This window comes from Mustela nivalis, assembly GCF_964662115.1.
Source record: "Mustela nivalis genome assembly, chromosome: 5".
Taxonomy (NCBI): domain Eukaryota; kingdom Metazoa; phylum Chordata; class Mammalia; order Carnivora; family Mustelidae; genus Mustela; species Mustela nivalis.
In genome coordinates this window covers 3369198-3396574 of record NC_139024.1, presented here as the reverse complement: position 1 = coordinate 3396574, position 27377 = coordinate 3369198, and the positions used below count along the sequence as shown (strand labels likewise).

The window sequence follows — 27377 nt, the reverse complement described above, 5'->3', positions numbered from 1 at the left end:
ATTGCTTTTAACATTAACAACATTTGTTCTTCCAATCCATGAACACGGGATGCCTTTCCATTTCTTTGTGTCATCTTTAGTTTTTCTCATCAATGTTTTGGTTTTCAGAGTATAGGACTTTCACCTCATTGGTTAGATTTATTCCTACGTGTCTTACTATCTTTGGTGCAACTGTAAATGGGATTGTTTTCTTAATCTCTTTTTCTGCTGCTCCCTTATTAGCATATAGAAATGCATGATTTCTGTGTATTGATTTTCTATCCTGCACCTTTCCTGAATTCCTTTATCAGTTCAACTAGTTTTATGGTGGTGCCTTTCATGTCATCGGCAAACAGTAAAAGTTTTACTCTTCCTTACCAATTTGGATGCTTCTTATTTCTTTTTGTTCTCTCACTGCTGTGGCTAGGGCTTCCAGCATTATGTTGAATAAAAGTGGTGAGAGTAGACATACCTGTCTTTTCCTGATTAAAGGGAAAGCTCTCAGTTTTTCACAACTAAGTATGAAGCCAAGCTCTGGGTTTTTATATATGGCCTTTATTATGTTGAGGCATATTCCCTCTAAATCTACTTTCCTGAGGGTTTTTTTTTTTTTTATCATGAATGGGAGTTGCACTTTGTCAAATGTTTTTTCTGCATTTATTGAAATGTTCATATATTTTTTGTCCTTTCTCTTTTATGTGATATATGATACTGTTTGATTAATAAATACTGAACCACCCTTGCATCCTGGCAACAAATCCCACCTGATTGTGGTGAATGATATTTTTAGTGTATTGTTAGACTCCATTTGCTAATACTTTGTTGATGATTTTTGCATTTATGCTCATCAGAAATACTGGTCTTTAGTTCTATCTCGTGGTGTCTCTTTTCTGGCTTTGGTATCAGGGTAATGCAGGCCCTGAAGAAGGAATTTGGAATTTTTTCCTCCTCTTCCAATGTTTTGGGATAGTTTGAGAAGAATAGACATTACTCTTCTATACATGTTTGGTAGAATTTACCATTTGGTCATGAATTTTCGTTTGCTGGCAATTTTTGATACTGATTCAATTTCACTGCAGCTAATTGGTCTGCTCAAGGTTTCTATTTCTTTTCGATTCAGTTTTGGAAGGTTATAGGTTTCTAGAATTTTGTCCACTTCTAGGTTCTCCAACTTCCTGCATATAATTTTTCATAATATCCTCCTAAAATCCCTTGTATTTCTGTGTCATCAGTTATTTTTCCTCTTTCATTTTCAGTTTTATTTATTTGAGCCCTCTTTTTTCTTCAATGAGTGGCTAAAGGTATATCAATTTTGTTGATCTTTTCAAAAAACCAGCTCCTTGTTTCACTGATCTGTCATACTGCCTTTTTTTTTAAGTTTCTATTTTTTTTTAAAGAGTTTATGTATTTATTTGACAGAGAAATCACAAGTAGGCAGAGAGACAGGCAGAGGGGAAGGAGGAAGCAGGTTCTCTGTCAAGCAGAAAGCCTGATGCGGGGCTTGATCCCAGGACCCTGAGATCATGACCTGAGCCAAAGACAGAGGCTTAACCCACTGAGCCCCCTAGGCACCCCAAGTTCTATTTTGTTTATTTCTGTTCTAATCTTTACTAATTCCCTCCTTCTAGTAGGTTTGGGGGTTTCTTTGTTCTTTTTCTACCTCCATTAGGTATGAGGTTGTTTGAGATTCTATAAACTTCCTTCCCAGACCCAGTTTTGCAGCATCCTTATCTTTTGTCTTTCTTGATCTTAGCACTCTGATAGGCAAGATCTGATACCTTAATGTCATTGTGACTTTCATTTTCCTAACTGATGATGTTGAGTAACTTTTCATGTACCTGTTGGCCATTCCTATATTCATTGGAAAAACTGCCTACTTAGGTTTATTGCCCATTTTTAGCTGAATTATTGTTTAATGTTCTTGTTTTAGGCTTTGGGGTTTTTGTTTGTTTGTTTTTGCTACTGAGTTATATGAATTGCTTATATATTTTGGATATTAACCCCATATCAGATAGATGGTTTTCCCATTCCGTAGGTTGTCTTTTCCCTGTAGATTTTTTCTTTTGATGTGCAAAAGCTTTTTAGCTTAATGTAGTCCCACTTATGGGTTTGCTCTTCTTACTGTGCTTTACGTGTACTGTCCAATAAATTGTTGTGAAGACCCATGTCAAAGACCTTTGATCCTGTCTTCTTCTAGAAGGATTATGGTTTCCGGTCTGACATTGATCTCTCTGATGCATTTTGAGTTAATTTTTGTGAATTGCGTAAGACAGAGGTCAAATTCATTCCTGTACATGTCCATGTCCAATTTTCTCAGCACCATTTAATGAACAGACTATCTTTCTTCCACTTCGTATAATCGACTCCCATTGTCATGTATCAGTTGGTCGGATTTGCTTATATATTTCTGGGCTCTATTTATCTGTTTTTTTAAGCCAGTACCATACTACTTTGATTAACAGATCCTGAAATCAGAAAGTGCGATTCCTCCTGCTCTATTCTTCGCCAGGACTACTTTCAGTATTTACACTCTTTTGTGGCTCTATGTAAATTATAAGATAGCATTTTCTACTTCTGTGAAACATGCCACTGGAGGCTTCCTAGGAATCGCACCAAATCTACAAATGGCTCTGATAGTTCTGACATTTTAACATTAATTTTTCCATCCTGTGAATACAGGATACCACTCCATTTACTTGTGCTTTCGTTAATTTTTTTCATCAATGCCCTCTAGTTTTCAGACTAGCAAACTTCCTTCAGTAAATGTATTCCTAAGTATTGTGTTCCTAATGTATTCCTAATTTTGTTTTTGATAGTACTGTAAATGAAACCGTGTACTACTTTATCAGAAAATTTATTGTTTGTATATAGAAATAGTGGCGATTTTTGTATGTTAATTTTATATCCTGCAACTACACTGAATTCACTGATAAGACCTAACAATTTTTTGGTGGAGGTCTTTAGGACCTTCCATATGAAAATCATGTCATCTGCAAATAGTCATTTTACTTCCTTGTTTCCAATTCTGTTGCCTTTCTTTTTCTCTTTCTTGCTTGACGCTCGGGCTAGGTTACTTTCAATACCATGTCAACTAGGAGTCAAAGAGCGATGAGAGTGGGCATCCTTCTCTCATTCCTGATCTTAGGGGAAATGCTGTCAACCTTAGCATGTTATATAATTTATTTAGGGGGAGATTGGCTAAAGCTGGTCAAAACTTACAAACGTCGACTTATAAGACAAATAAGTATTGAGGATATAATGTACAGCATGGTGACTATAGTCAACATTGCCGTACGGCAGAACTGAAAATCACTAAGAGAAAAAATCTTAAGACTTCTTACTCTTTTTTGCCGCCTTTAGAAACAGTAAGTTCCATTACAACTGATTTCATGCCCAATACTTAACACATGCTACACACATAGTAGATAGTTGGCAAATTTTAGTGAAATGAATTAATCTTAAACCAAAAAGGATGACTCTGGGACAGAAATTGAACTGTGTACTTTTCTAGACTTGATTTCAACCACCACCTTCCTATGCAACAATCTAAATGACAAATGGTGACATTATGAGGGGAGAAGCAAAATGCAGAAAAAAGCCAATAAGGGATTAGTGAATATACATTGTTTATGATCCATTGCAATGGAAAAGTGGACAAACAAGCAGAGGATAATGGTTTAAACCGAATTAGAATTACTGAAAGCTGGGAAAACTCTTCTATATAAGAAAAACTCCAGAAGTTTCTGTAAATGTTTACTCTATTTTTTTAGTTTAAAAAGCAACATATATAAGAATATAAACTTCCCCATAAATTCCCCAAATCCATAAAAAATACACACAAAAATAAAAGAGAGATGAAATTTCGATGTGCAAATATAACTTCCATATCTGAACAAAACAATTTCAAGGATAGAAAGTACCCAAAATGAAGTTCCAGTAAATTACTTCAATGATGTATTGTTTTGTTTTTCCTTATTCATGATATACATTAACAGTTAACGCATAATTTATTAGTGTCCTTCTAACACAACTTGCTTTGGCAAAGTAATTCATGCCCCATTATTTAAAATCCCACCATATTATAAATATCGGCACAGAAAATAGCTGTTATATACTAAGCAGATAAATCTATTTAATCTGCATTTCCAGGCTGCATATAGTACGTTTAGGGAGCATGATTTAATCTCACTAATTCTAGGTATGAAATATTTAGTAGTTTTATTTGAATGAAAATTGTTCCACCTCTATAATCATTGAAAGGTAAAAAATATTCAGTAACTACATTCTGTGAGTAACAAAAAAATTCATGTATTTGTTGAAAATATTTAAGGCAGTTAATAGCACCAATACTTTCCTTATTAATTATGTGGCATATATAAGTTCACTAATAGAGATATGATTTGCTATTCATACTTCTTAAATGATCTGGGTTCAATCAATCATACCAAACAGCTTCTCTTTAGAATATGTACAGTTACATTTGGGGGATTTAAATTTTTTTTTTATTTTTTTAATAAACATATAATGTATTATTAACCCCAGGGATACAGGTCTGTAAATCGCCAGGTTTACACACTTCACAGCACTCACCATAGCACTTACCCTCCCCAATGTCCATAACCCCACCACACTCTCCCTACCCCCGCCCCCACCATTCCCCGTCTGTTTTGTGACATTAAGAGTCTCTTATGGTTTGTCTCCCTCCCGATCCCATCTTGTTTCATATATTCTTCTCCTACCCCCTTAACCCCCCCATTGCATCTCCACTTCTTCATGTCAGGGAGATCATATGATAATTGTCTTTCTCTGATGGACTTATTTCGCTAAGCATGATACGCTCTAGTTCCATCCACGTCGTCACAAATGGCAAGATTTCATTTCTTTGGATGGCTGCATAGTATTCCATTGTGTATATACACCACATCTTCTTTATCCATTCATCTGTTGTTGGACATCTAGGTTCTTTCCATAGTTTGGCTATTGTGGACATTGCTGCTATGAACATCTGGGTGCACGTGCCCCTTTGGATCACTACATTTGTATCTTTAGGGTAAATACCCAGTAGTGCAGTTGCTGGGTCATAAGGTAGCACTATTTTCAACTTTTTGAGGAACCTCCATGCTGTTTTCCAGAGTGGTTGCACCAGCTTACATTCCCACCAACAGTGCAGGACGGTTCCCCTTTCTCCATACCCTCGCCAGCATCTGTCATTTCCCAACTTGTTAATTTTAGCCATTTTGACTGGTGTAAAGTAGTATTTCATTGTGGTTCTTCATTTGTATTTCCCTGATGCCGAGTGATGTGGAGCACTTTTTCATGTGTCTGTTGACCATCTGGATGTCTTCTTTGCAGAAATGTCTGTTCATGTCTTCTTCCCATTTCTTGATTGGATTATTTGTTCTTTGGGTGTCGAGTTTGCTAAGCTCTTTATAGATTTTGGATATTAACCTTTTATCTGATAGGTCATTTGCAAATATCTTCTCCCATTCTGTAAGTTGTCTTTCGGTTTTGTTGACTTTTTGCTGTGCAAAAGCTTTTGATCTTGATGAAGTCCCAATAGTTCAGTTTTGCCCTTGCTTCCCTTACCTTTGGCAATGTTCCTAGGAAGAAGTTTATTGTGGCTGAGGTCGAAGAGATTGTTACCTGTGTTCTCCTCAAGGATTTTGATGGATTCCTTTCTCACATTGAGGTCCTTCATCCATTTCGAGTCTTTTTTCATGTGTGGTATAAGGAAACGATCCACTTTCATTTTTCTGCATGTGGCTGTCCCATTTTCCCAGAACCATTTGGTGAGGAGGCTGTCTTATTTACATTGGACATTCTTTCCTGCTTTGTTGAAGATTAGCTGACCATAGACTTGAGGGTCTATTTCTGGGCTCTCTATTCTGTTCCTTCGATTTGTGTGTCTGTTTTTGTGCCAGTACCATACCGTCTTGATGATGACAGCTTTGTAATAGAGCTTGAAGTCTGGAATTGTGATGCCACCAACTTTGGCTTTCTTTATCAACATTCCTTTGCTTATTCAAGGTCTTTTATAGTTTCATATATATTTTAGGATTATTTTTTCCATTTCTTTGAAAAAAACAGATAGGATTTTGATAGGGACTGCATTAAATGTGTAGATTGCTTTAGGTAGCATAGACATTTTCACAATATTTCTTCTTCCAATCTATAGGCATGGAACATTTTCCCATTTTTTTGTGTCTTCCTCAATTTCGTTCATGAGTACTTTATAGTTTTCTGGGTATAGATTCTTTGCCTCTTTGCTTAGGTTTATTCCTAGGTATCTTATAGTTTGGGTGCAACTGTAAATGGGATTGACTCCTTAATTTCTCTTTCTTCTGTCTTGTTGTTGATGTAAAGAAATGCAACTAATTTCTGTGCCTTGATTTTATATCCTGACACTTCACTGAATTCCTGTACAAGTTCTAGGAGATTTGGAGTGGAGTCTTTTTTGAGTTTTCCACATATAGTATCATATCATCTGCAAAGAGTGATAGTTTGACTTCTTCTTTGCCGATTTGGATGCCTTTAATTTATTTTTATTGTCTGATTGCTGAGGCTAGGGCTTCTAGTACTATGTTGAATAGCAAGTGGTGATAATGGACATCCCTGCTGTGTTCCTGACTTTAGCAGAAGAGCTCTCAGTTTTTGTCCATTGAGGATGATATTTGTGGTGGGTTTTTCATAGATGGCTTTGGTAATATTGAGGTATGTGCCCTTTATCCCCACACTGAAGAGTTTTGATCAGGAAAGGATGCTGTACTTTGTCAAATGCTTTTCCAGCATCTATTGAGAGTATCATATGGTTCTTGTCCTTTCTTTAATTAATGCATTTTATCACATTGATTGATTTGTGGATGTTGAACCAAGCTTGCAGCCCTGGAATAAATCCCATTTGTTCATGGTGAATAATCTTTGATTTCCTGGTTGATCCATTCATTCTTTAGAAGGATGCTGTTTAGTCTCCATGTATTTGGGTTCTTTCCAAATTTTCACTTGTGACTGAGTTCTAGCTTCACAGCCTTGTGGTCTGAAAATATGTAGGGAATGATTCCAAACTTTTGATTCTGATTGAGACCTGATTTATGACCCAGGATGTGATCTATTCTGGAGAATGTTCCATGTACACTAGAGAAGAATGTGTATTCTGTTGCTTTGGGATGGAATGTTCTGAATAAATGTGATGTCCATCTGGTCCAGTGTGTCATTTAAGGCCTTTATTTCCTTGTTGATCTTTTGCTTGGATGATCTGTCCATTTCAGTGAGGGGAGTGTTAAAGTCCCCTACTATTATTGTATTATTGTCGATGTGTTTCTTTGATTTTGTTATTAATTGGTTTATAACCAATAAATATGGTTATGGCTGCTCCCATGTTAGGGGCATAGATATTTAAAATTGTTAGATCTTCTAGATGGACACACCCTTTGAGTATGATATAGTGTCCTTCGTCATCTCTTATTATAGTTTTTGGCTTAAAATCTAATTGATCTGATATAAGGATTGCCACCCCAGCTTTCTTTTGATTTCCATTAGCATGGTAAATTGTTTTCCACCCCCTCACTTTAAATCTGGAACTGTCTTTGGGTCTAAAATGAGTTTCTTGTAGACAGCATATTGATGGGTTTTGTTTCTTTATCCATTCTATGTCTTTTGATTGGGGCATTTAGCCCATTAACATTCAGGGTAAGTATTGAGAGATATGAATTTAGTGCCATTACATTGCCTGTAAGGTGACTGTTATTGTATATTGTCTCTGTTCCTTTCTGATCTACTACTTTTAGGGTCTCTCTTTGCTTACAGGAACGCTTTCAATTTTTCCTGTAGAGCTGGTTTGGTGTTTGCAAATTCTTTCAGTTTTTGTTTCTCCTGGAAGCTTTTTATCTCTCCTTCTATTTTCAATGATAGCCTAGCTAGATAGAGTATTCTTGGTTGCATGTTTTTCCCGTTTAGTGCTCTGAATATATCATGCCAGTTCTTTCTGGCCTGCCAGTTCTCTGTGGCTAAGTCTGCTACCAATCTAATATTTTTACCATTGTACGTTACAGACTTTTTGTCCCAGGCTGATTTCAGGATTTTCTCTTTGTCGCTAAGACTTGTAAACTTTACTATTAGATGATGGGGTGTGGACCTATTCTTATTGATCTTGAGGGAGGTTCTCTGCACCTCCTGGATTTTGATGCTTGTTTCCTCTGCCATATTAAGGAAATTCTCTACAATAATTTTCTCCAATATAGCTTCTGCTCCCCTCTCTCTTTCTTCTTCTTCTGGAATCCCAATTATTCGAATGTTGTTTCATCTCATGTTATCACTTATCTCTCGAAATCTCCTGAATTCTCCCCTCGTGGTCCAGTAATTGTTTGCCTCTGTTTTGTTCAGCTTCTTTATTCTCTATCATTTTGTCTTCTATATCACTAATTCTCTCTTCTGCCTCATTATCCTAGCAGTAAGAGCCTCCATTTTTTATTGCACCTTATTAATAGCTTTTTATATTTCAACTTGGTTAGATTGTACTTCTCCAGAAAGTGCTTTTATTTCTCCGGAGAGGGTTTCTCTAATATCTTCCATGCCTTTTTCGAGCCCAGCTAGAACCTTGAGAATCGTCATTCTGAACTCTAGATCTGACATATTACCAATGTCCATACTGATAAGGTCCCTAGTCTTCGATACTGTCTCTTCTTCTTTTTTATGTGGTGAGTTTTTCTGCCTTGTCATTTTGTCCAGCATTTGGGGGATTTTTAAACAAAATCCATGTATTTTAAATATTATTCTAATATGAGAAGATGCCAAATGTAGTCATACTAACTTCCAATGTTCTCACTTCTTCATGCATCCCTTCTGATATTACCACCATTGTCAACTAACAGTTTTTTACATTAGAAGCCAAAAAGGGACATGGCTGATAGTCAGGTAATTCATGTTTCTTCCTGAACATAACTGAAATACTGAAATGGTATTAGGGACGTAAAACTCTATTCCATCTTAGAATGTTATCACAACATTCATCACCTCCTAATATTTATTTATTTATTTTATATTCATATCTTAATACTTGTGTAGATGTTAAATAGGTTAGTAATCTGAGCTTTGGTGCGTACCAGCTGGGCCTGTCAAATATAGTCTGCATAAAAATCAACATAGAATATAAAACTTACTAGAACAATTCATGACCTAGACAATTTTTTTATTCCTGAGGTTTTTCCCAAATGGAAGTATGGTTGTGAATTTGACCACACCCTTCCAGGGAATATTTACATGTTCTCTAAAAGAGAACATCGGGTCACAAAAGAAACAAGCGCTCTCTCAAATTCACAAACATCACTTGAAAATCAATTGTTTAGAATTCAGAATCAGAGGTCCACCTTCAAAAGGCAATTTGCCTCACAACCACAGGTAAAACTTCATGCATTTAAAATGCAAGCAGTATACAAGCAATAAAATTAAGCCAAAAACAGTAACAGTAAAGACTGCAGAAATTTAAATCTCTGAAGACATGTGGTGGATCATCTTTCCCAACCCCTTTCTCCGTCCACACGATGCAGAGTGGTCCACTGTGATGTGGATCCCCCACAGCCCACTATGGCTCTGAGACTCCAGCCTGGACCACGCTCAACCTCATGACCAGACTCACTAGAAAGAAAAGTGTCAAACGTCTCAGATTGTTCTAAAATGTTTTAGGACTGTAATAGCTGAGAGATGCCATGTCAGGCTCGGTGTTTCATACTAAACATGACGGTTGTTTAGAAAAGAATACGTCTCTCTGGCCTATTTATATTTCTCTCTCCTTCTCCCTTCCACCACCTCAATCCATACACACATGTGCACATACACACACACACACACACACTCATTCACATGTCCTTTATTTTAAGTGGGTGTGAGAAGCCCAGTGCGGGGCTCAAACACACGACCCTGAGACCAAGAACCGAGATGAGATCACGAGTCAGACGTCTAAACAGCTGAGCCACCCAGATGCCCCTACATGTACATTAAAATCTGATTTGTGCTTCGATGCCAAAAGCTCTCTCCTGGAAAGGTTCATCTCTTTAATATAATAATTATGTCAGAAAATCATAGAAACTTTGAAAACTGGAAGAAAATCTGCTCCAAGCAGCATACTAGTACCATGGTTCTAATAGCATAAAATTTTAATAGTGATCATTTTTAAACTACTGACATTTTTAAACTTTATAGCATTTTGTTACACTAAATAAATTTCCAGAAAAACAGCATGTATTTTTGTTTTTAACATTAAAATTCTTCGTATAGTTAAAATCATGTGACATAAATTTCTATTATAAGAATATTCTTAGAAATAAGAAATAAGAAGTCCTACTTAGCCAAATATAAGTTTATTTAAAATTAAAATTATACTACACTATTCAAATCCAATCAAACCCAATGTATTAATACATATTCAACTTGGGGGGAAATTTATTTCACTTCATATCCCCTTTAGCCTACATTTCTTTTTTATAAATATAACAGCATCTTAAGTTCGAGTGTGAACAAAACATCGAATGCAAAGTCAGCAGTTCTTTACCTACGGTGTCCACAAAAAAAATGCTTAAAGACTTCATTTGCAAAATGTAGTAATATAAATATATTTCTGAAATATAGAGAACCTTTGTATAATCATTAATAACAACCATTAAATAAAATCAAGTCTAATACTGACTGAATTTTTCAATATGGTCACGTCTACTTTTTCAAGAGTTCTTTGCAAGTTTTTTTGAGTCAAGTATCTTATTTATTTCCCCTCATTCTAACTTATTTTATCTTTTTAAACAGAATAAAACTTTTACAGAATTAAAATGCTAATTTTATCAACTTTGTATGTTACTTTCCATTAGTTTTCTTGTCACTATAAACTAGAAAATGATCTGCACTCAAATCGAATGAGATCTTACCTTCTGGTTTGTTGTTTTTCCTCTTCAGCCATTTTTCTACAGTCTCTGCACTAACACTTTCAGATACAAACTCGTCCAACACCTGGGGATGGAGAGAAAGATACGCCTTCACTTTTTCATCTGTCAAACCTGTAAAAGAATTAGAAAAAATGAAATTAACCTAGATGACACCTCCATAAGCATCAAAAATACAGAAAAATGACACATTATGCTAAGATTGATTTAAGATATAAAACGAATGTAAAGATGTATATACACACAATGAAATATTATTCACTCATGAAAAGGACTAAGTTCAGAGATACATGTTACAACACAGAGGAACCTTGAAAACAATATGGCAAGTGAAAAAGGCCAGACACAAAGGACAATTATTGCATGATTCCAGTTACATGAAATATCTAGAACAGGCAACCTCATAGAGACAGTAGATTTAGGACTTATGAGGAGCTGAGGGAGGGGGGCATGGGGAATTATGACTTATTAGGGACAGAATTCTGTTTTGGGTGAAAGCCAAGTTTTAGAAGTGGACAGAGGTAAGGGTTATAGTACATGTGGTGAGTATAATTACTGCCACTAAATTATACACCTGAAACGGTTAAAATGGCAAAATTAATATTATGTTATTTTGCCACTATGAAAAAAAAGAGCAAAAAAGTCAAAAGTTTAAACCTTTAGCAATTTTAAACTGTGGATGTTGTATCATGTGACACAGCTGTTTTCCAAGAGCAAATCCCAGTGCTGTCCTGGAGCCAATGGTGCACTCCAGTGGGGTAGAGGCAAGCTCTACAAAGTAGTTAGATCTTCCTGTAAATAGTCACTATGGCTTCAACTCACGAGGTAAGTGAAACTCTTAGCCAGATAAGCAAACAGGAAAATGCAGTGCTGGTACATTTTAGGTGCTAAAGCAATGTTTACTGAATAGATTCTTATCTTGCATTGTTTACAGCACAAATTCTCCTTTCTCTCTGAACCCAATGATATAATTAGTACTCAGCTCCGAGCAATTGACATCCAGTTCCTTGGTATTCCATGTATGTAGTCAGGTTCACTGAAATAAGTTTTTGGTCTAGTAACAACTGTTGAATATACATAGGAGTTTCAAACAAAGTACTGTGACATATTTTCCTGTTGAACATATAATATTATATGTTTTGAAATTAGTGCTTATATTGGTATGCCTTTCACTGAACAACTCCAAATCACGAACAGGCGATCAATAATTATTACTCTGAGATGGCAATTATTCTTACTATTATATCCCCTCTGTGAATTATTCAGTCAATTACTATCATCCTTAGGGACAGTCAGGTAAAAAAGGAGGTAGAAAATCTGTCCTTTCAGAGACAGAAAAGAAGAAAAGGAAGCATAGCTTTATGACTCCAGGGAACAGGCTGCATGTTCCCACCACCAGACAAGCCACAGAATTAACATGTGTTAATTAATTCTGCTGGGGACTAGAGTTACAACTGTTACGATTCCTCAACAGAATGGTACAGTTGAGAAGGCAAATAATTTTTTTTCAATGAATTCATCACTTCCACAATCAATGTAAACTACAGACACAGAAGGATATATAATTATATAGTTGTATCACATAAAGAAAAATAAGACCCGTCTGTGCTCACATGGCAGAAGAGCTCCAGTGATGTAAAATTTCATTTGAGAAATTCTAGAAGGTGCTGAAGATGAAAGCCTGAGTAAAGTAAGAGAGTTCTGACAGAGTAGATGACCGTCCTCAGATACGAAACGCACGGGATACTCAAGTAACTAACAGCTGCTTTGACCTCAGGAAGACAGACAATGCGGATTTCACCTTCCCTTCAACCATGTCCTTCAGTCTTTCATAGAGGTGCGTAGCTGACATTGGATCCCGTCTTAAAACTTCATCACTTTTGCAGCACAACACTGTACTGGTCTTATCCTAAATTCCATTTTGCCCTTTACCTCTGCTTTCTCTTTAGTGATCTATAATGATGGCAGCAAAATCTGAATCAGGAATGGCAATATACTTTTGATCTCTAGTCCTCGGCTATTCTTCCGTCGACTCAAAACTAAATGGGTCAGATCTGTCCCACTTCCTCCCAAAGTGATTTCAACGCTCAGCTCTATTCTGTGTGTGACCGGTACTCTTCATTTTCCCAGAGACCCAGGCCGGAAAAATAAAGTTGTAATTGACTCATCCCCCCATCATCTCATGTCATCATAGTGCACAGATATGCGAGTCCTGTTTGCCATATTACATACCAGATTACAGGACTTGTATCTAAAATATATGGAGAACACTTAAAACTCAACAAGAAGATAACAGACCAATTAAAAAGGAGTCAAAGACCTGAACGGACATTTCATCAAAGAAGATAGAGATATGATATATAAGCACATGAAGAGATGTTCATCTGTCATTAGTGAACTGAAGTTAAAACAAAAATTAGACTCTACTACATACTTATTAGAATGGCTAAAATCTGAAAACTGACTGTCACTTTTGGCAAGGATATGGAGCACCAAAAATTCTCACTCGCTGCTAATAAGAATGCAAAATGGCAGTCACTTTGGACTGTCTGGCAGTTTCTAATAAAGCTAACTAGAATCTTACTATATGACCTGGAAATCACACTGCTAAGTACTTGCTCAACTGACTTGAGGACTTATGCGCACACAAAAATCTGCGTGTCAACGTTCACAGTAGCTGTACTCACTGCCATCCAAAACTGAAAGTACCAAAGCAGTCCAGCAATAGGCAAGGGGAGACAAGAGTGGTGGGAAATCCATACAATTATATATTATTTGGCAATAAAGAGAAATAAGCTAACAAGGGGTGCCCGGGTGCTCAGTCTGCTAAGCCTCTGCCTTCGGCTCAGGTCATGATCTCAGGGTCCTGGGATCGAGCCCCGCATCAGGGAGTCTGGTTCTCCCTCTTCCTTTGCCCCTCCCCACTGCTTGTGTGCATTCACTCTCTCTCTCTGATAAATAAATAAAAATATTTTTTAAAAAAGAGAGAGGGCGCCTGGGTGGCTCAGTGGGTTAAGCCTCTGCCTTCGGCTCAGGTCATGATCTCAGGGTCCTGGGATTGGGACCCACATGGGGCTCTCTGCTCAGCAGGGAGCCTGCTTCCTCCTCTCTCTCTGCCTGCCTCTGTGCCTACTTGTGATCTCTGTCAAATAAATAAATGAAATCTTAAGAAATAAAATAAAAAAGAGAGAGAAAGGAGTTAAGCCCTGAAAAACATGATTAGGCTTAAATGCATATTGCTAAGTACAAAAAGTGAGTATGAAAAGGCTGTATATTATGTAATTGTAATTATATAACATTCTGGTAAAGCCAAAACTATAGTGAGAGAGAGTAAAAAAATCATCAGCTGCTAGATGCCTGCGGGGAAGGGAGAAAGACTGAACGAATGAAAGGCTGAAGGAGTGCATCTGTTAGGGTGGTGAACCGATCCCATACGATACCGTAATGGTGAATAAGTGACATCATGTGTTTGCCAAAACCCACAGATGCTGTAAAATTTTAAGAAACCGTTTAGAAAGTCAGGTTATCCCAGAATGGTAGGCAGGTTATGAAAAAGAATCTAAACGTATGACAAATGTACAAAACATCATCCCTGAGGGGGCTGGGGGGTAAGGTGCCGACCGGAGTAACCTTAGAAATGAGTGGAATCTGTATGGCTGGAAGCAATCACTGCACTCTAGTCGACAAAGTTGTCTCACGGCAGGTAGAATTTAACAATTCTCACAACACTATTCATGTACACTGAAGCTGAACAATTAAATAAGTATTCGGTGGGAACAAGGCTTCTCAGTGGTAGAGTTGGAGGTTAGAGATAAACAAAAGGAGTCAAGAAAAGTCGACAGGGTAACAGATTAGAGTCTGACACGTCCATATGAACTCATATTTAGCTGAATACGGATACGGACGGCTACCGAGAGATAGACTCCGTAGAGGCTCAGGTCAGTACACACACACACATCTCCCTGCTTCGTAGCAGAGAGGACCTACAAGCAACAACACACCAGGACCAGCTCCCGGATTCTGATACCGCTCTCCAGTAAAAGGAACCTCAGCTGCGTCGAGAAATGGGGGAGTCTAGAACAAGTCCACAAAATCTAAGATGAGCTCGGATCATCTTGTTTCCAGAAAAGAAGGGTTACGTGTGTATACATGTGAAACCCACAAAATGATGGGATGTGCCAAAAGGTTACAGAACTTGATTGAAGGCTCTCCCAATGATTCACACATGGAGCCACCTGAGTAACGGAATAAAGCAGTTTTGGATAATACTCCAAAAAATAAAATAATATCCATGCTATGGTTCCGATGTTTGTATCCTGCCCCTCCATATTCGTATGTTAGACTCCTAATTCCCCAAAGTGATGGCATTACTAGGTAGAGGCTCTGGAGAAGCTGAACTGGTTAGGGTGGAACCCACATCAGGGCTTTACCGAGAGGCTCCAGAGACCCCTAGACCCTCCTGCCACGTGAGGATATAAAAAGTCCATGACCTAAAAGAAGGCCCTCACCCAAGTAAGCAAGTGCAATGACCTTAGACCTCCCACCCTCAGAAATATGAGAAATAAACACTCTCGTTTATAAGCCGCCCAGCCTGCGGTATTTTGTGACAGCAGCCTGAGTGGACTAAAGTAATCCAGGAGTCCTTACTGATGTAGATAAAGGCCTGAATAAATAAACAGAGAAGAACAAATATCCCACACAGAAGAATTCCAAATAACGTATGTAGATACTCTGCCCTCCAGGAGACAGAGCATAACTCCCCACTCCATGATACTTACTTTGTATAAATTAACTAAAACTGAATTTTTAAAGATCAATTCAGTCATAAATGAGTTATGATGTCTAAGTAAACTTCTAGACTAAAAATAATTTTAAAAAATAATAATAATAAATTAATTAATTAAATCCTGGATTTAAGTATGTGGCAGAGAATGAAATGCCAGATACACCATTTTGGTTGTAAACTCCATTTTCCAGAATTCAGAATTCAGAATTCCAGAGTATCAAATAGATTTATATCTCAAATGTCTCAAAAGATCTGAGTATCACTGTCTTCCCAAATTACCATTCATCCTTCAAGAAAATCATGACCCTCTTCGATGGGAGAATGGTAGGAAGAGGCATTCTGACCTCGTGATTAAAAATACAGGCAAAAGTTAGATCCTCATCTCACCTACCAACCTGGGCATAAACCTGGGCAAAGAGCCTCGTCTCTCTCAGCCTGGCTTCTTGTCTTATGGGAATGAGACCTGAACTATGGGAATAGCACTATCTATCACAGGGTCATTAGAATAGTTCGGTAAGGTAATCCATAGACAGCATCTTCTACCTGTATGAAGCCAATATTATAATTTGTTTAGAGGCTCAAATCATAGTTTTATAACTTTCACTTCCTTAAAACTCCAAACTTTCTAATACTTCCACTTTTTAAGCCTTTTTTAAAAGGTTTAATTTTTAAGTAATCTCTGTACCCAACATGGGGCTCCAACTCACAACCCCAAGATCAAGAGTTTCACACTCAACCAACTGAGGAGCCAGGTGCCCCCAAAATTTCCATTTTCATTTTAGCACTCAATGTATGCTCAGTGTCCTCAGTCATCAAAAGCAATCTCTCTCACTTTTTTAGTAACATGTTATTCACTTTTATTTCCTATTAACATCCAGTTTTGCAAAGAACCTTTGGGCCAATACAGGATCAACCCAGAATAAGACAATGAAATAACAATGACCCACACTCTTAGAAAATGGTATATGTATGATGACAAAACATGTGTCTTTTGTTTTTGTCTTGACTTTGATTTAATGCTTCCATTGCTTCCCATGCCATATACACCTTGGTATGTCAAAAAGAGGAAAAAAAAAAGAAAGAGAGAGAAAGAGAAAATGACAGGACTTGACAGTTTTGGGTTTTTTTTTTTCTTTTTGAAAATAAAACCAACAAAAGCAAGGAGGTCAGACCAGAGCTGTCATTAGCGTCCACTATCATCTGATGATTAAAAATCTGCCACTAGAGATCCATACAATGAATCATACAGATTCCAAGGTAACATGGACATCTGAAACAATGTCTTTTTTAAAAATACTTCATTTCTACTAATAAGCTATGTTCTTTCATCTACGCAACATTTATTTATTTCATTCGCCTACATGTGGCAGGGATGCTGAGGAGCAGGGGCTGGGCCAAAGTCGCAGTGACAGAAGGGATGCTCAGGATACTGACAGACTGAATGAGCAGACAGAGTTAGAAACATTTGGATGAATTTCACTATTTTCACGATGCCCACTGAAAACACCATGAAGGATTACAACCTAAGTAAAACCAAAGCAAAAGCAGCAGAGTGGCACATGTCACGCACAGATTTAGCACTGAACCTGAAGACCTATAACAAAGGGCAAAATAAAGACTGATACATATTTTTATAAAGACAATGGTGTGTCCAGTAACTAAGCCGACAACCTGGGGAACAGATAACCAACAGGTTTATTCTGATGCTGACTGTCTTCAAGAAATAGGCAAACAGATGAAAGCCACAGCAATGCCTCCTACTTCAAATCTTATTCAATATCTTATGACTGGACCATAATGAAAGGAATCAGCTTCATTTGTGTTTCAATTCATGGTAATACAAAGTATCAGCGACCAAATGCTACTGTCAATGATCATTCACTTTTCATCTTTTTTTAAACCTAAGAGCAGGACGCTACTTTCTCCCATCTCAGCAGAAATTTTGCAGCTTCTGATAATGTAACACTACCCTTTTGGCTACTGTTGTCTATAACACATATATTCTGTTTATTCTGATGGAGACTGGGTGTACAGACATACATATGTATACAAATTTAAACTTGTAAAACCATACAAACTTAATGGGCTCTCATGTTCTCTATTCCCAACTTCAACAATAATCAACTCATAGCCAATATTTTCCATTTGTACCCCCCACCCCCACCCTCTTCTAATTTTGAGACAATCTCATACATCATTTCAATATTCATATATGCCAATGTATATCTCTAAAAAACAAGAACTATGCTAACCACAAAAGTTAGTATTAAATCCACAGAGAAATTTATCATTAGTTTTAATACCATCAACATCCAAATGTTGAAGTTTCTATTAGTCAATGTTTTTTTAATAGGTTAAATGAACCTGGGACCCAGGTAAGGTCTGTATGCCGCAGCTGGAGTTGTGTGGTATTTTTCCTAGGTCTCATTTATCCTATAAGTTCCCCTCCATCTCTTTTATTTTCCCCGTTATAACTTATTATTGAAGAAAACACATCTTTTGTTCCATGTTTTTCTACAGTAGGTATTTTTCTGACTGAATCCCTGTGGTGGTGGTGACCATGTTTATCTGCTCTTTGCATTTCCTGAAGACTGAAATTAGATCTAGAGACCTGAACAAATTGAGGTTGAATCTGGAGGTGGGTAGGCAAGGTTTTAAGTGGTACTGTGTTCTTCTGTCAAAAGGTTTACACCATCTGGCTGTCTCTCTGCTGTGATATTAGCAGCATCTATGATCCAACAGTTACTGATTCACTAGGGCTTGAACAGAGTGGTTTCCTAATTCTGTAATGTCATCTTCATTTATTAGCTGAAATATTCCAAGGAGAAACTTAGTTTCATCGACTGTTTAGTCATCTAAATAAGACAGAATATATGCTTCATTTATTTCCCTTTATTTACGAGTTTTCACAGTGAGTTGGTTCAGTAGCACTCCCCTGTCGGTGACCAACTAAAAAAATTAGTATTTTTATGAAATCCCAGATTTGAAAAAATTTGATGTTTCTTCAGTTGTAATTACAGGCCCAAGTTGGAGACATTGTGGGTTTGGATCCAGACCACAGCAACAAAGCAAATAGTACAATACAGTGAATCAATAATTTTTTTTTTACTTCCTCGTGCAGGTACGTGCTTTGTTGCACTATAGTGCAGGCTGCTAAGAGTGCAATCAGCATCATGTCTAAAAATACAAGGAATGAACCTTAATCACAAAATACTTTATTCCTTAAAACATGGTAACCATTATCTGGGCTTTCAGCGGGACATAATCTTTTTGCTGGTGGAGGGTCTTCGTGCCTCCACACTGGTGGTTATTAACTGACGCGAGTGGTGGTTGCTGAAGGCCAGGGCGGCTGGGTCCGTTTTTTAAAAATACGACAACGCAGTCTGCCGCAGCGACGGACTCGCCCTGCCAGAGACCACCTCTCTGGGGTCCGTAATTCCGTTTCGTGGCCCCGGACCCCCAGAAGGACTGGTTTCCAATCCGGAGCCGGTCCCCCCAGACCCTGCTGGGGCTTCTCCCACGACGTTTCTGTCCTGCTCTGAGGTCCCAGCCGCGGCTCCCGCTGTCTCCGCGGGGTCGCGGGCAGGAACGGGGTCAGTCTGCGGAATCGGCCGCCGCACCCGGGCCGGAGTCGGCGGCGGCGCTGCCCACGGGCTGCTCCTCGGACCGCGCTTTCCTCCGGTTCCCACGCTCCGCGGCCACTTCCTCGGCGGGCGGCGCGAACCGTCCCGGTCATCCGAGGCCGCTCCTCCCCACGCGCGGCGCCGCGGGCACGAGGGCCGGGTCCCGCGTCACGGAGGCGCCCCCGGGCGCGCAGGGGGTCCTCACCGGAGGGTCTCGTTCGCCGCCAGGATCGCCGCGGCGGCACCGCTGCGGGCCGCGTTCCCGACGCAGCGAGAGCTGAAGCCCGCAGCGGCCGCAGCGGGGAGGCCAGCGTCCGCCCGGCGACACAGCACGTCCGTGCGGCCTTCGGGGGCCGGGCCTGCCCGCAGAAGCCGCATCCCCGCAACTACTTGTCCTCGAAGCTGGGGTCGGACCGGGTTCGCACGCGCCGGGACGCGCTGCCGCCGACGCGCTGCACCGTCTGCAGGGCCGCACCGACGAGGGAGAGGGCGGACGGCGGGCATCGCAGCGCGAAGGCGGACCTGCGGCCTGTCTGCTCCTGCCGGGACGCCAGAGGGGCGGCCCGCGCCGGCCCCCGGCTCCTCGCGGCCGCTTCCGGGCTGCCCCGTAAAGCGCGCTGTAGGCACGTGGCTGCGCGTCATGCTCCCCGGCAGCGCGACACTGTGACGTCAGAACGCCAGGGAGCGCGGACGTCCGCGTGCACGCGCGGCTTCCTCAGGAGAGCCGCTGCCTCAGGAGAGCCGCTTCCCCGCGACGCCGCGGACTCTTTCCGGTCCGAACCCCAAGACGGCGTCTTCCCGCTGAACGTCGGCTCCGGGCAGCCGCCCTGCCCGGCCTCCCGCGCGGCCTCCGGGGGGCCGGCGGCTGCCCCCGTCCCGCAGGCCCTGCTGCCGCTCGCACGGGGACCCACGCGCTCGGCGTCGGTCCTCGGCCCCTCAGCCCCCCGCGCCGACCGGCCGGATGGAGGCTCCGCGCGCCCGGCTGTCGCGGCTGTCGCGGCTGTCGCGGCTGTCCCGGCTGCGGGGTCGTCGCGCCGCGGCCCGGCCGTTCCACGCTCGTCAGGAGCCGCACGTCCGCCTTCGTCCGGAGCCCCGCGGCGCCCGGAAACCTCCCTCACGAGTCGCGGTTCGCGGCGCCCCCAGCCGCTCGGACGGAACGGGAGGCGCCCGGACGGCCCAGCCGCTGCCGCTGCCCCGGGCGCGGGTCCTGGTCCCCGCTCGGCGGACACCCGCTTCTCCGCGGCCTCCGCGGGCTCCGCCACATCGAGTCTTTACAAGGAAGCGAAGCGACATCGGAGCGACGTCCCGTCGGTGCAAGACGGAGAAGCCGGTCCCGGTCGGCGCGGAGCCGCGGGGCCGGCGCTGCGGGAGGAGGCGCGGCTGCGGCCACGCGCCCTGCGGAGCCGAGCGGCCGCGACCCCCGCACGCACCCCCGCACGCGCCCCCGCACGGCGCGGCCGGGACTGACGAGCCGCGGACTCGGGTCGCCGCGTCCGTCCTCCGGGCCGCGGGCCACGCGGGGACCGCGGCGGGAGCAGAGGCGCGGCCTGCTGAGGCCCCGGCCCGGCTTCACCTTCACGTCCTCCCGGGCCGCCCCCGACGACCGTCGCCTTCCCTGGGACCGCGCTCCGCACTTCGACGCAAAGTACGCGTTAAACCCCGACGGCGCCATCAGAGGCGGCGACAGGTGCGGAGACCCGGTGGAGCGGATCGGCCGTGGGCGGAGGACGAATTCGGGGCTCGGCTCCCTCGCCGCCCCCGCCGGCCCCGCCGCCCCCGCCGACCCCGCCGCCGTTTCCCTCGCCCCCGGCCGCGGGACACACGGAGCGGATTTGAAAACACCTGCCCATAAGCTCACGCCCTTTTCTTTCCAAGACTCTAGTTCGTTATTGGAGACGGAGAGGGAGAGCGACAGCAAAGCCCGGGGACAGCACAGGACAGCGACAGCCCAGGCCCGGGGACAGCACAGGCAGAAGCAGACGCGCCGCCCACACGAGGCCAACGCGGGGCTCGGTCGCAGCGGCCCAGCCGAAGGCAGACCCGTAACCGACTGAGCCCCGCAGGCCCCCCACGGAACACACGTCCTGCCCTCCCTGCCCTTGTCCTTCGTGCTTCCATCGCAGTCTGCCCTCACGTCCAGATCCCGCGGGAACCCTTCCATTAGGTCCGCGTCCTCTTACTAAACTTCAGCCTCTCCGAGGCAGCCGCACACTCCACGAGGGCAGGAAGGCATCTCCCTCTGTTCCTGTAGCGCAGTCCCTGGCTTGGTGCAGCCAAGACCTAGCCCAGGGGCCTGACCCGGCTCTCCTCCGGGAGGCTGCCTGCTTGCAAGGCTGGCCCTTGGCCGGCCCTTGGGAACTCGGCTCTGAAGTCGTCCGGTGGCCCCTGTGCTAGGCTGCGTGAGCGGACAGTGTGGTTTATGCCAAACACCTGCTATCCCTCTACAAGTCTGCAGTTTGGGACAGTGACAGGCAGAGGGTGCCTATATAACCCGCCACAGTCAAAACGCAGACTATGAAGTCTCTACTGAGGTTTTCCGGTAGTCAACACTCCCCACGTGTCCGCACAATTGTTTCCGGAACAAACAGCTCCTGCGTGGCTTCACTGGGAGGACCAGCACGTGGATGTGGCAGGTCCGCCTGGTCCTTGCCTTCTGTGCCTTTCCCTTTGTGGATGTTGCATTCCTTTCCTCTTTTGCTGTAAGAAATCTTAACCTAGAGGATGACTATATGCTGTGTCCTGGAGTCTTCCAGCAAAGCACCAAACTTTAAAGTACTCTTACAAACCCCCAACACAGGACCATCATCACTAGACGAGTTAATCAATGAGTCAGTCTTTGTCGTGACGTGATTTCACAGATCTCTAGACGTGCTCGCGTGATGGCAGATGCATCCAAGTTGGAAAACAAGTGGCCAAGCAAAAGACCCTCTTAGTAGTCCGCGCTCCTACTCAAGTTCCTAATCTCCCTTGAGATCAGATGGGATTCCTTTCTTTAACATCACCTTCCTGTTTCTTTTTCCACCCAAACAGTTTAATGTCTATTTCCTGAAAAATTAGGATTTCTTTACATTTGGATCTGTTGCCCTCATTCTGGAGAGCCTTCAGTCCACCCGTAACACCGGGTCCAGAAATGCATCCCTGTATGTGGTATAGCATGGAACACTTTATATTAACGTGTGTCTCCCTCATGTGCCGGTAGACATGAGTCTCCCAAACTGAGACTTTTATACAGTAGCTTCTTCTAATCCTTTATCAAAACAGGGAAGAGATTAATAGGCTCTAAAGGTAATTGATTTTTTGGCTTCTTTATGGAAAAAGGCCAAGTCCTTTCTAGGCGATAAATGGAGGTTATCACATGACACATATAAATGGTTTTCAATATCATTGACATGGCTCCAAAGCTGTAACAAAAACAAAGGGATAAGATGCTTCTTTGGGTTTTTGTCAAGCCCACAGACTCCGAGAAATAGAGAACAGAACGGTGGTTGCCAAAAGTTGAGGGGAGGGGAGTAAAGGGAGATGTTGGTCGGAGTACAAAGTCCTAGTTATAAGATGAATCAATTCTGGGAGCCTAATTTGTAGACTGGTTGACTATAATGAACAATCCTGTATTACATACTTGCAAGTAGTTACGAGTGTAAGGTCTTAAAAGTGATCACCACACACAAAAAAGGCGGAGGGTGGCAATGTTGACTAGTCTTTTTATGGTAAGTTTTTCTCAATATATGCAAGTATAAAATCACCAAGCTGTACACTCAAAATGATACATGAGACAGTATCTCGGGGCGCCTGGGTGGCTCAGTGGTTAAATCCTCTGCCTTCAGCTCAGGTCATGATCTCAGGGTCCTGGGATCGAGTCCCGCATTGGGCTCTCTGCTCAGCAGGGAGCCTGCTTCCCTCTCTCTCTCTCTCTGCCTGCCTCTCTGACTACTTGTGATCTCTCTGTCAAATAAATAAATAAATCTTTAAAAAAAAAAAAAGACAATTATCTCAATAAATTTGAAAAAAAAAATTAATACCTTACAATAATTATCTCTGCCTTCTATCTATCTCACCTAAGTAATTTCTTCCCATCCAAGTACATTCCCGCTGAAAGACTGTCTAAGACTTAAAAAGAAGTCATTTAGTGAAACTTGATTGAATATACTGCCAGGATTCTGACCTATATAAATGATTATTTATTCCACGTGAATTAACAGCTGCAGGGTGCTTTGGTTGCAGAGAAGACCTTGTTTCTATCACTCGTAATTGCATTTATCAGAAGGCAAATCCCACAGTGCTATATTTCTAAGCCAAAATAAAATTAAGTATGTGTTTTCCCTTGGCTGAGAACATCAATGAAAGTTTCTTTAACTGTGAAAGCCAAATGAAAACCTAAGTTGCTCAAAGTGATAATGATAAAAACAATGATTTTTCAAGTAGAACTGAAAGAATTAGCTTAAGTACACCACAAGTCACCCTTCCCATGACTCAGAAAACTATACCTCCAAAGTCAAGTCTAAAATGAAAGATTATCCAGTATAAAGGATTTAAGACTCTCGCCTCTTACCAATTCAGTGGTAAACCCAGAGTAAGCTGGTGGAAGACAGCACGTCCCGGTTCTTCAGGTTCTGGGTAAGCAGACACAACCTCCATCTATTCAGGCCAAGTTCCTTAAGAAACTCACTTACCCCTCTAAGACTCTGTGGCCTCACAAACAAAAGACAGGGACAATAATAGTACTACTCCATAGGGAGTAGGGATTTAGGGATATTTAAAGGAATATGTGCAAACATCTGCACACATACTGATTACCGAGTGAATTATTTAATAACACCTATCTAAAATAATAAGCACTTTTATATCAAGAAATACTAGGATTTAAAATTTTGACAGAAATCCAGTCATGCTGTTTAAATGTAATCTGACTTCACGAAACCCATATTTACCTATATTTAGCAAATACTTCATCTAGGTGTTATTTCAGAAATAGGAATATTTTAGATATACCCGTGAGTGTTTAAATTTGGAATACAGACTGCCTAGCTAACCACCATATTAACAAGAATGTGTGCCTAACTACTTACTCACCACAAAGGAACCAGGCAGGTCTAAATTCAACAGCTTCCAGAAGGACCACTCAGGGATAGGTGCCACAGGCTGGATGAAGTCAGGGAGCTCCTGGAAAGAGCCCGAGGAACGTGGAGCTCAAGGGCACACATCTGATGACACTCCGGTCAGCTGAGGGCAAATCTAAGTGAACTGGAGAGCTGTCCTGAAGAAGTCATCAGTGAATGAGAAGATGGGTAAAAACAGGGAATGAGTAAGCAGCCTAGAGGTAAAGAAAGTTCAAGGCTTTGGCCTTAAAGATAGCTGGGATGGATGAAACTCCCCTTTCTGGATGACGGTGACATGCCTGAAATGGTTTGAGAGTCCGGATGCCTGATCTGGATTAAAGGCACAAGGACTGAGTAACCATCCAATTTGAAAAGTAGCAGGTAGATTCAATGTTGCTAATGGGAGCCACATGGTAACATTAGCCAAATGCCTGAGATCCAACTCTGCCCCCTGAAAGTCAAAGTGGTTTCTCAAGTGTTGGGACAACAGCCACTAAATACATACAGGCCTAATGCCAAATAAATACACTCTGCACCTTAGCCACAAACAATGAATCTGCGGACAGCCATTTCAGCCACCAAAGGGAAAGTACAACCCACATATTTAAAGTAATAACGACAAGAAAAAATTTAAATCCATTACTATATACTGAGATTACTAAGTAAAGCATTTGATAAAATGTTAAAAAAAAAAAGGTGGGGGTGCCTGGGTGGCTCAATTGGTTAAGTGACCACCTTCCGCTCAGGTCATGATCCTGGAGTCCCAGGATCGAGTCCCACATAAGGCTCCCTGCTCGGCAGGCAGTCTGCTTCTCCTGCTGACTTTTCTCCTCTCTCTCTCTCTCTCTCTTTCAAATAAATAAATAAAATCTTAAAAAAAAAAACTAATAATAAATGCTGCCATAGAAATAAACTTCTCGTAGTATACACGTTTTAAGAAGGCTTTTAAAATATATTTTATAAAGGAAAGAAAAGCAAGTTTCACATGATGCAACTTAGTGTGGTGAAATAGAAATAGAAAAATGGAGAAAAGAGAAACACACAAAAAGAGACTAGTGCACAAAATACACAGACAGACTTTCAGTCAATAAGTTCAGTTTTCACTGTTTCACCACCAGGATTTAGATAACACAAGCAGGATAAAAGCAATAATTTCGTATGACCATTTAACACCCTGATGATACGTTCTTTTAGTATTCACATCAGCATTTTTATTTATCTAAGTCTAAAAGAATCATACCCTAAAAGTGAAAGTCTACAAATCCCTTATGTCAGGGATTTCTATAAACCATTCCTTTCACGTTTCAGAGGGGATTTAAAAAGTCATGTGCTCACATGTAAATTTGAAATGAAGAAAATGAAAGAATAGACATTTTCTCAAAATGACTAAAAGTCATATTTTTCTTTACTAGAAAACATAACTGCTTAAAAATTTTTATTATAAGTTGATCCAGAAACTGCATTTTTCTAGACTTCCTCTACAAAAGTATATTAATTACTATTTTATACTTTTGCGATCAATGTAATTCACTTAAAAATATTACATCAGGTATTAAACTATGTTTTAGGAAGAATCAGGGACTTTAAAAACACTAGGAAGATGAGCAGTCAGAAAGATAACTATGCTGCCAGGTTGATAAATTACATCCATTGAATACAAAATGTTTTTAACACAATTAATTCTAAGCACTGAAGTTCATTTATTCACTTGGGAAATATTTATTGAATGCCTACTAAGAACAAAGCTTATCTACGTGGTCAGCATACAATAAGTAATAACCTTAAGCTTATGGAGTTTTAAAATTCTCTTTAATACTGATAAGCCTAGCCCACAAGAATGAGTGACAAGTTCAAAAAGACAATGAAAGAGTAGGAAACATCCAAGGTGACTCCACCACTTCTACCTTAGGTAAGAGACAGTGACTGAACCACAGGAGGTAATGAACAATTCATGGAAAAGAAAGTGGTTTTGGTTTGAGATCTGTGGAACTTCAGTTGCCTACAAGATTATCTATATGTTGATTCCTTGTGAAAAGTACAAAATATAAAGCTGTAGCCCAGAAGAAAGCAGGGACTAAGAGGTGTACACTGAGAAGTCATTGTATTGATCACAGATTTACAGATGAATTAGATTTCCCAGGAATAATGGACTGCATCCTAGATGGCAAAAGAAAATGTTAATTTGCATCTTTGCCCTATGCCATTTTTTAAAATCATGGGAGAAAACTGTAGTATTCACTGTTTCATTAAAAACATTATGCCATTCTACATGAACAGAAATTTCTCCAAAGACAACACCCAGATGGCCAACAGACACATGAAAGATGCTCAACAACACTCATCATCAGCAAAATGCAAATCAAAACCACATTGAGATAGCACCTCACACCCGACAGAAAGACTAACATCAAAAACACGAGAGGGACGCTTAGCTGGCTCAGTTGGTTAAGTGTCTGACTCTGGGTTTCAGCTCAAGTCATAATCTCGGGAGTCCCAGCATGGAACCCTGCATCAGGCTCCCTGACCAGTGGGGAGTCTGCTTGAGGACTTTTCTCTCCTGTTCTTCTGTCCCTCCTGCCCGACTCTCTGTCTCTCTCTTAAAAAAAAACAAGAAACAATAAGTGTTGTGAAAGATGTGGAGAAAAAGGAGCCCTCATGTACTGTTGGTGGGAATGCTACCTGCTGCAGCCACTGAAAACAGTGTGGAGTTTCCTCAAAAAGTTAAAAACAGAATTACCATATAATCCAGCAATTCCACTACTGGGTATTTACCCCAAGATTATGAAAACACTAACTGAAGAAGATATATGCACCCCTATGATTACTGTAGCACTATCCACAATAGCCAAATTATGGAAGCAACCCAAGTATCCGATAGATAAATGGATGAAGAAGGTTCGGGGGTGGGGGGCACTGAGGGGCTCAATAGGTTAAGCGTCTGCCTTTGGCTCAGGTCATGATCTCAAGG

General features: G+C 41.3%; 1 protein-coding gene across 5 annotated transcripts in view; it reads right to left on the bottom strand.

Annotated features, from left to right (window-relative positions):
• Positions 1-27377, bottom strand: part of PDE10A (phosphodiesterase 10A) — a 551217-nt gene that overhangs the window by 164798 nt on the left and 359042 nt on the right. For all 5 annotated transcript variants that reach the window (XM_082732176.1, XM_082732174.1, XM_082732173.1 and 2 more), the window contains one exon: positions 10890-11018. In XM_082732176.1, coding sequence (XP_082588302.1) covers positions 10890-11018 — 129 coding nt within the window. The remainder of the gene's footprint in view (positions 1-10889; positions 11019-27377) is intronic.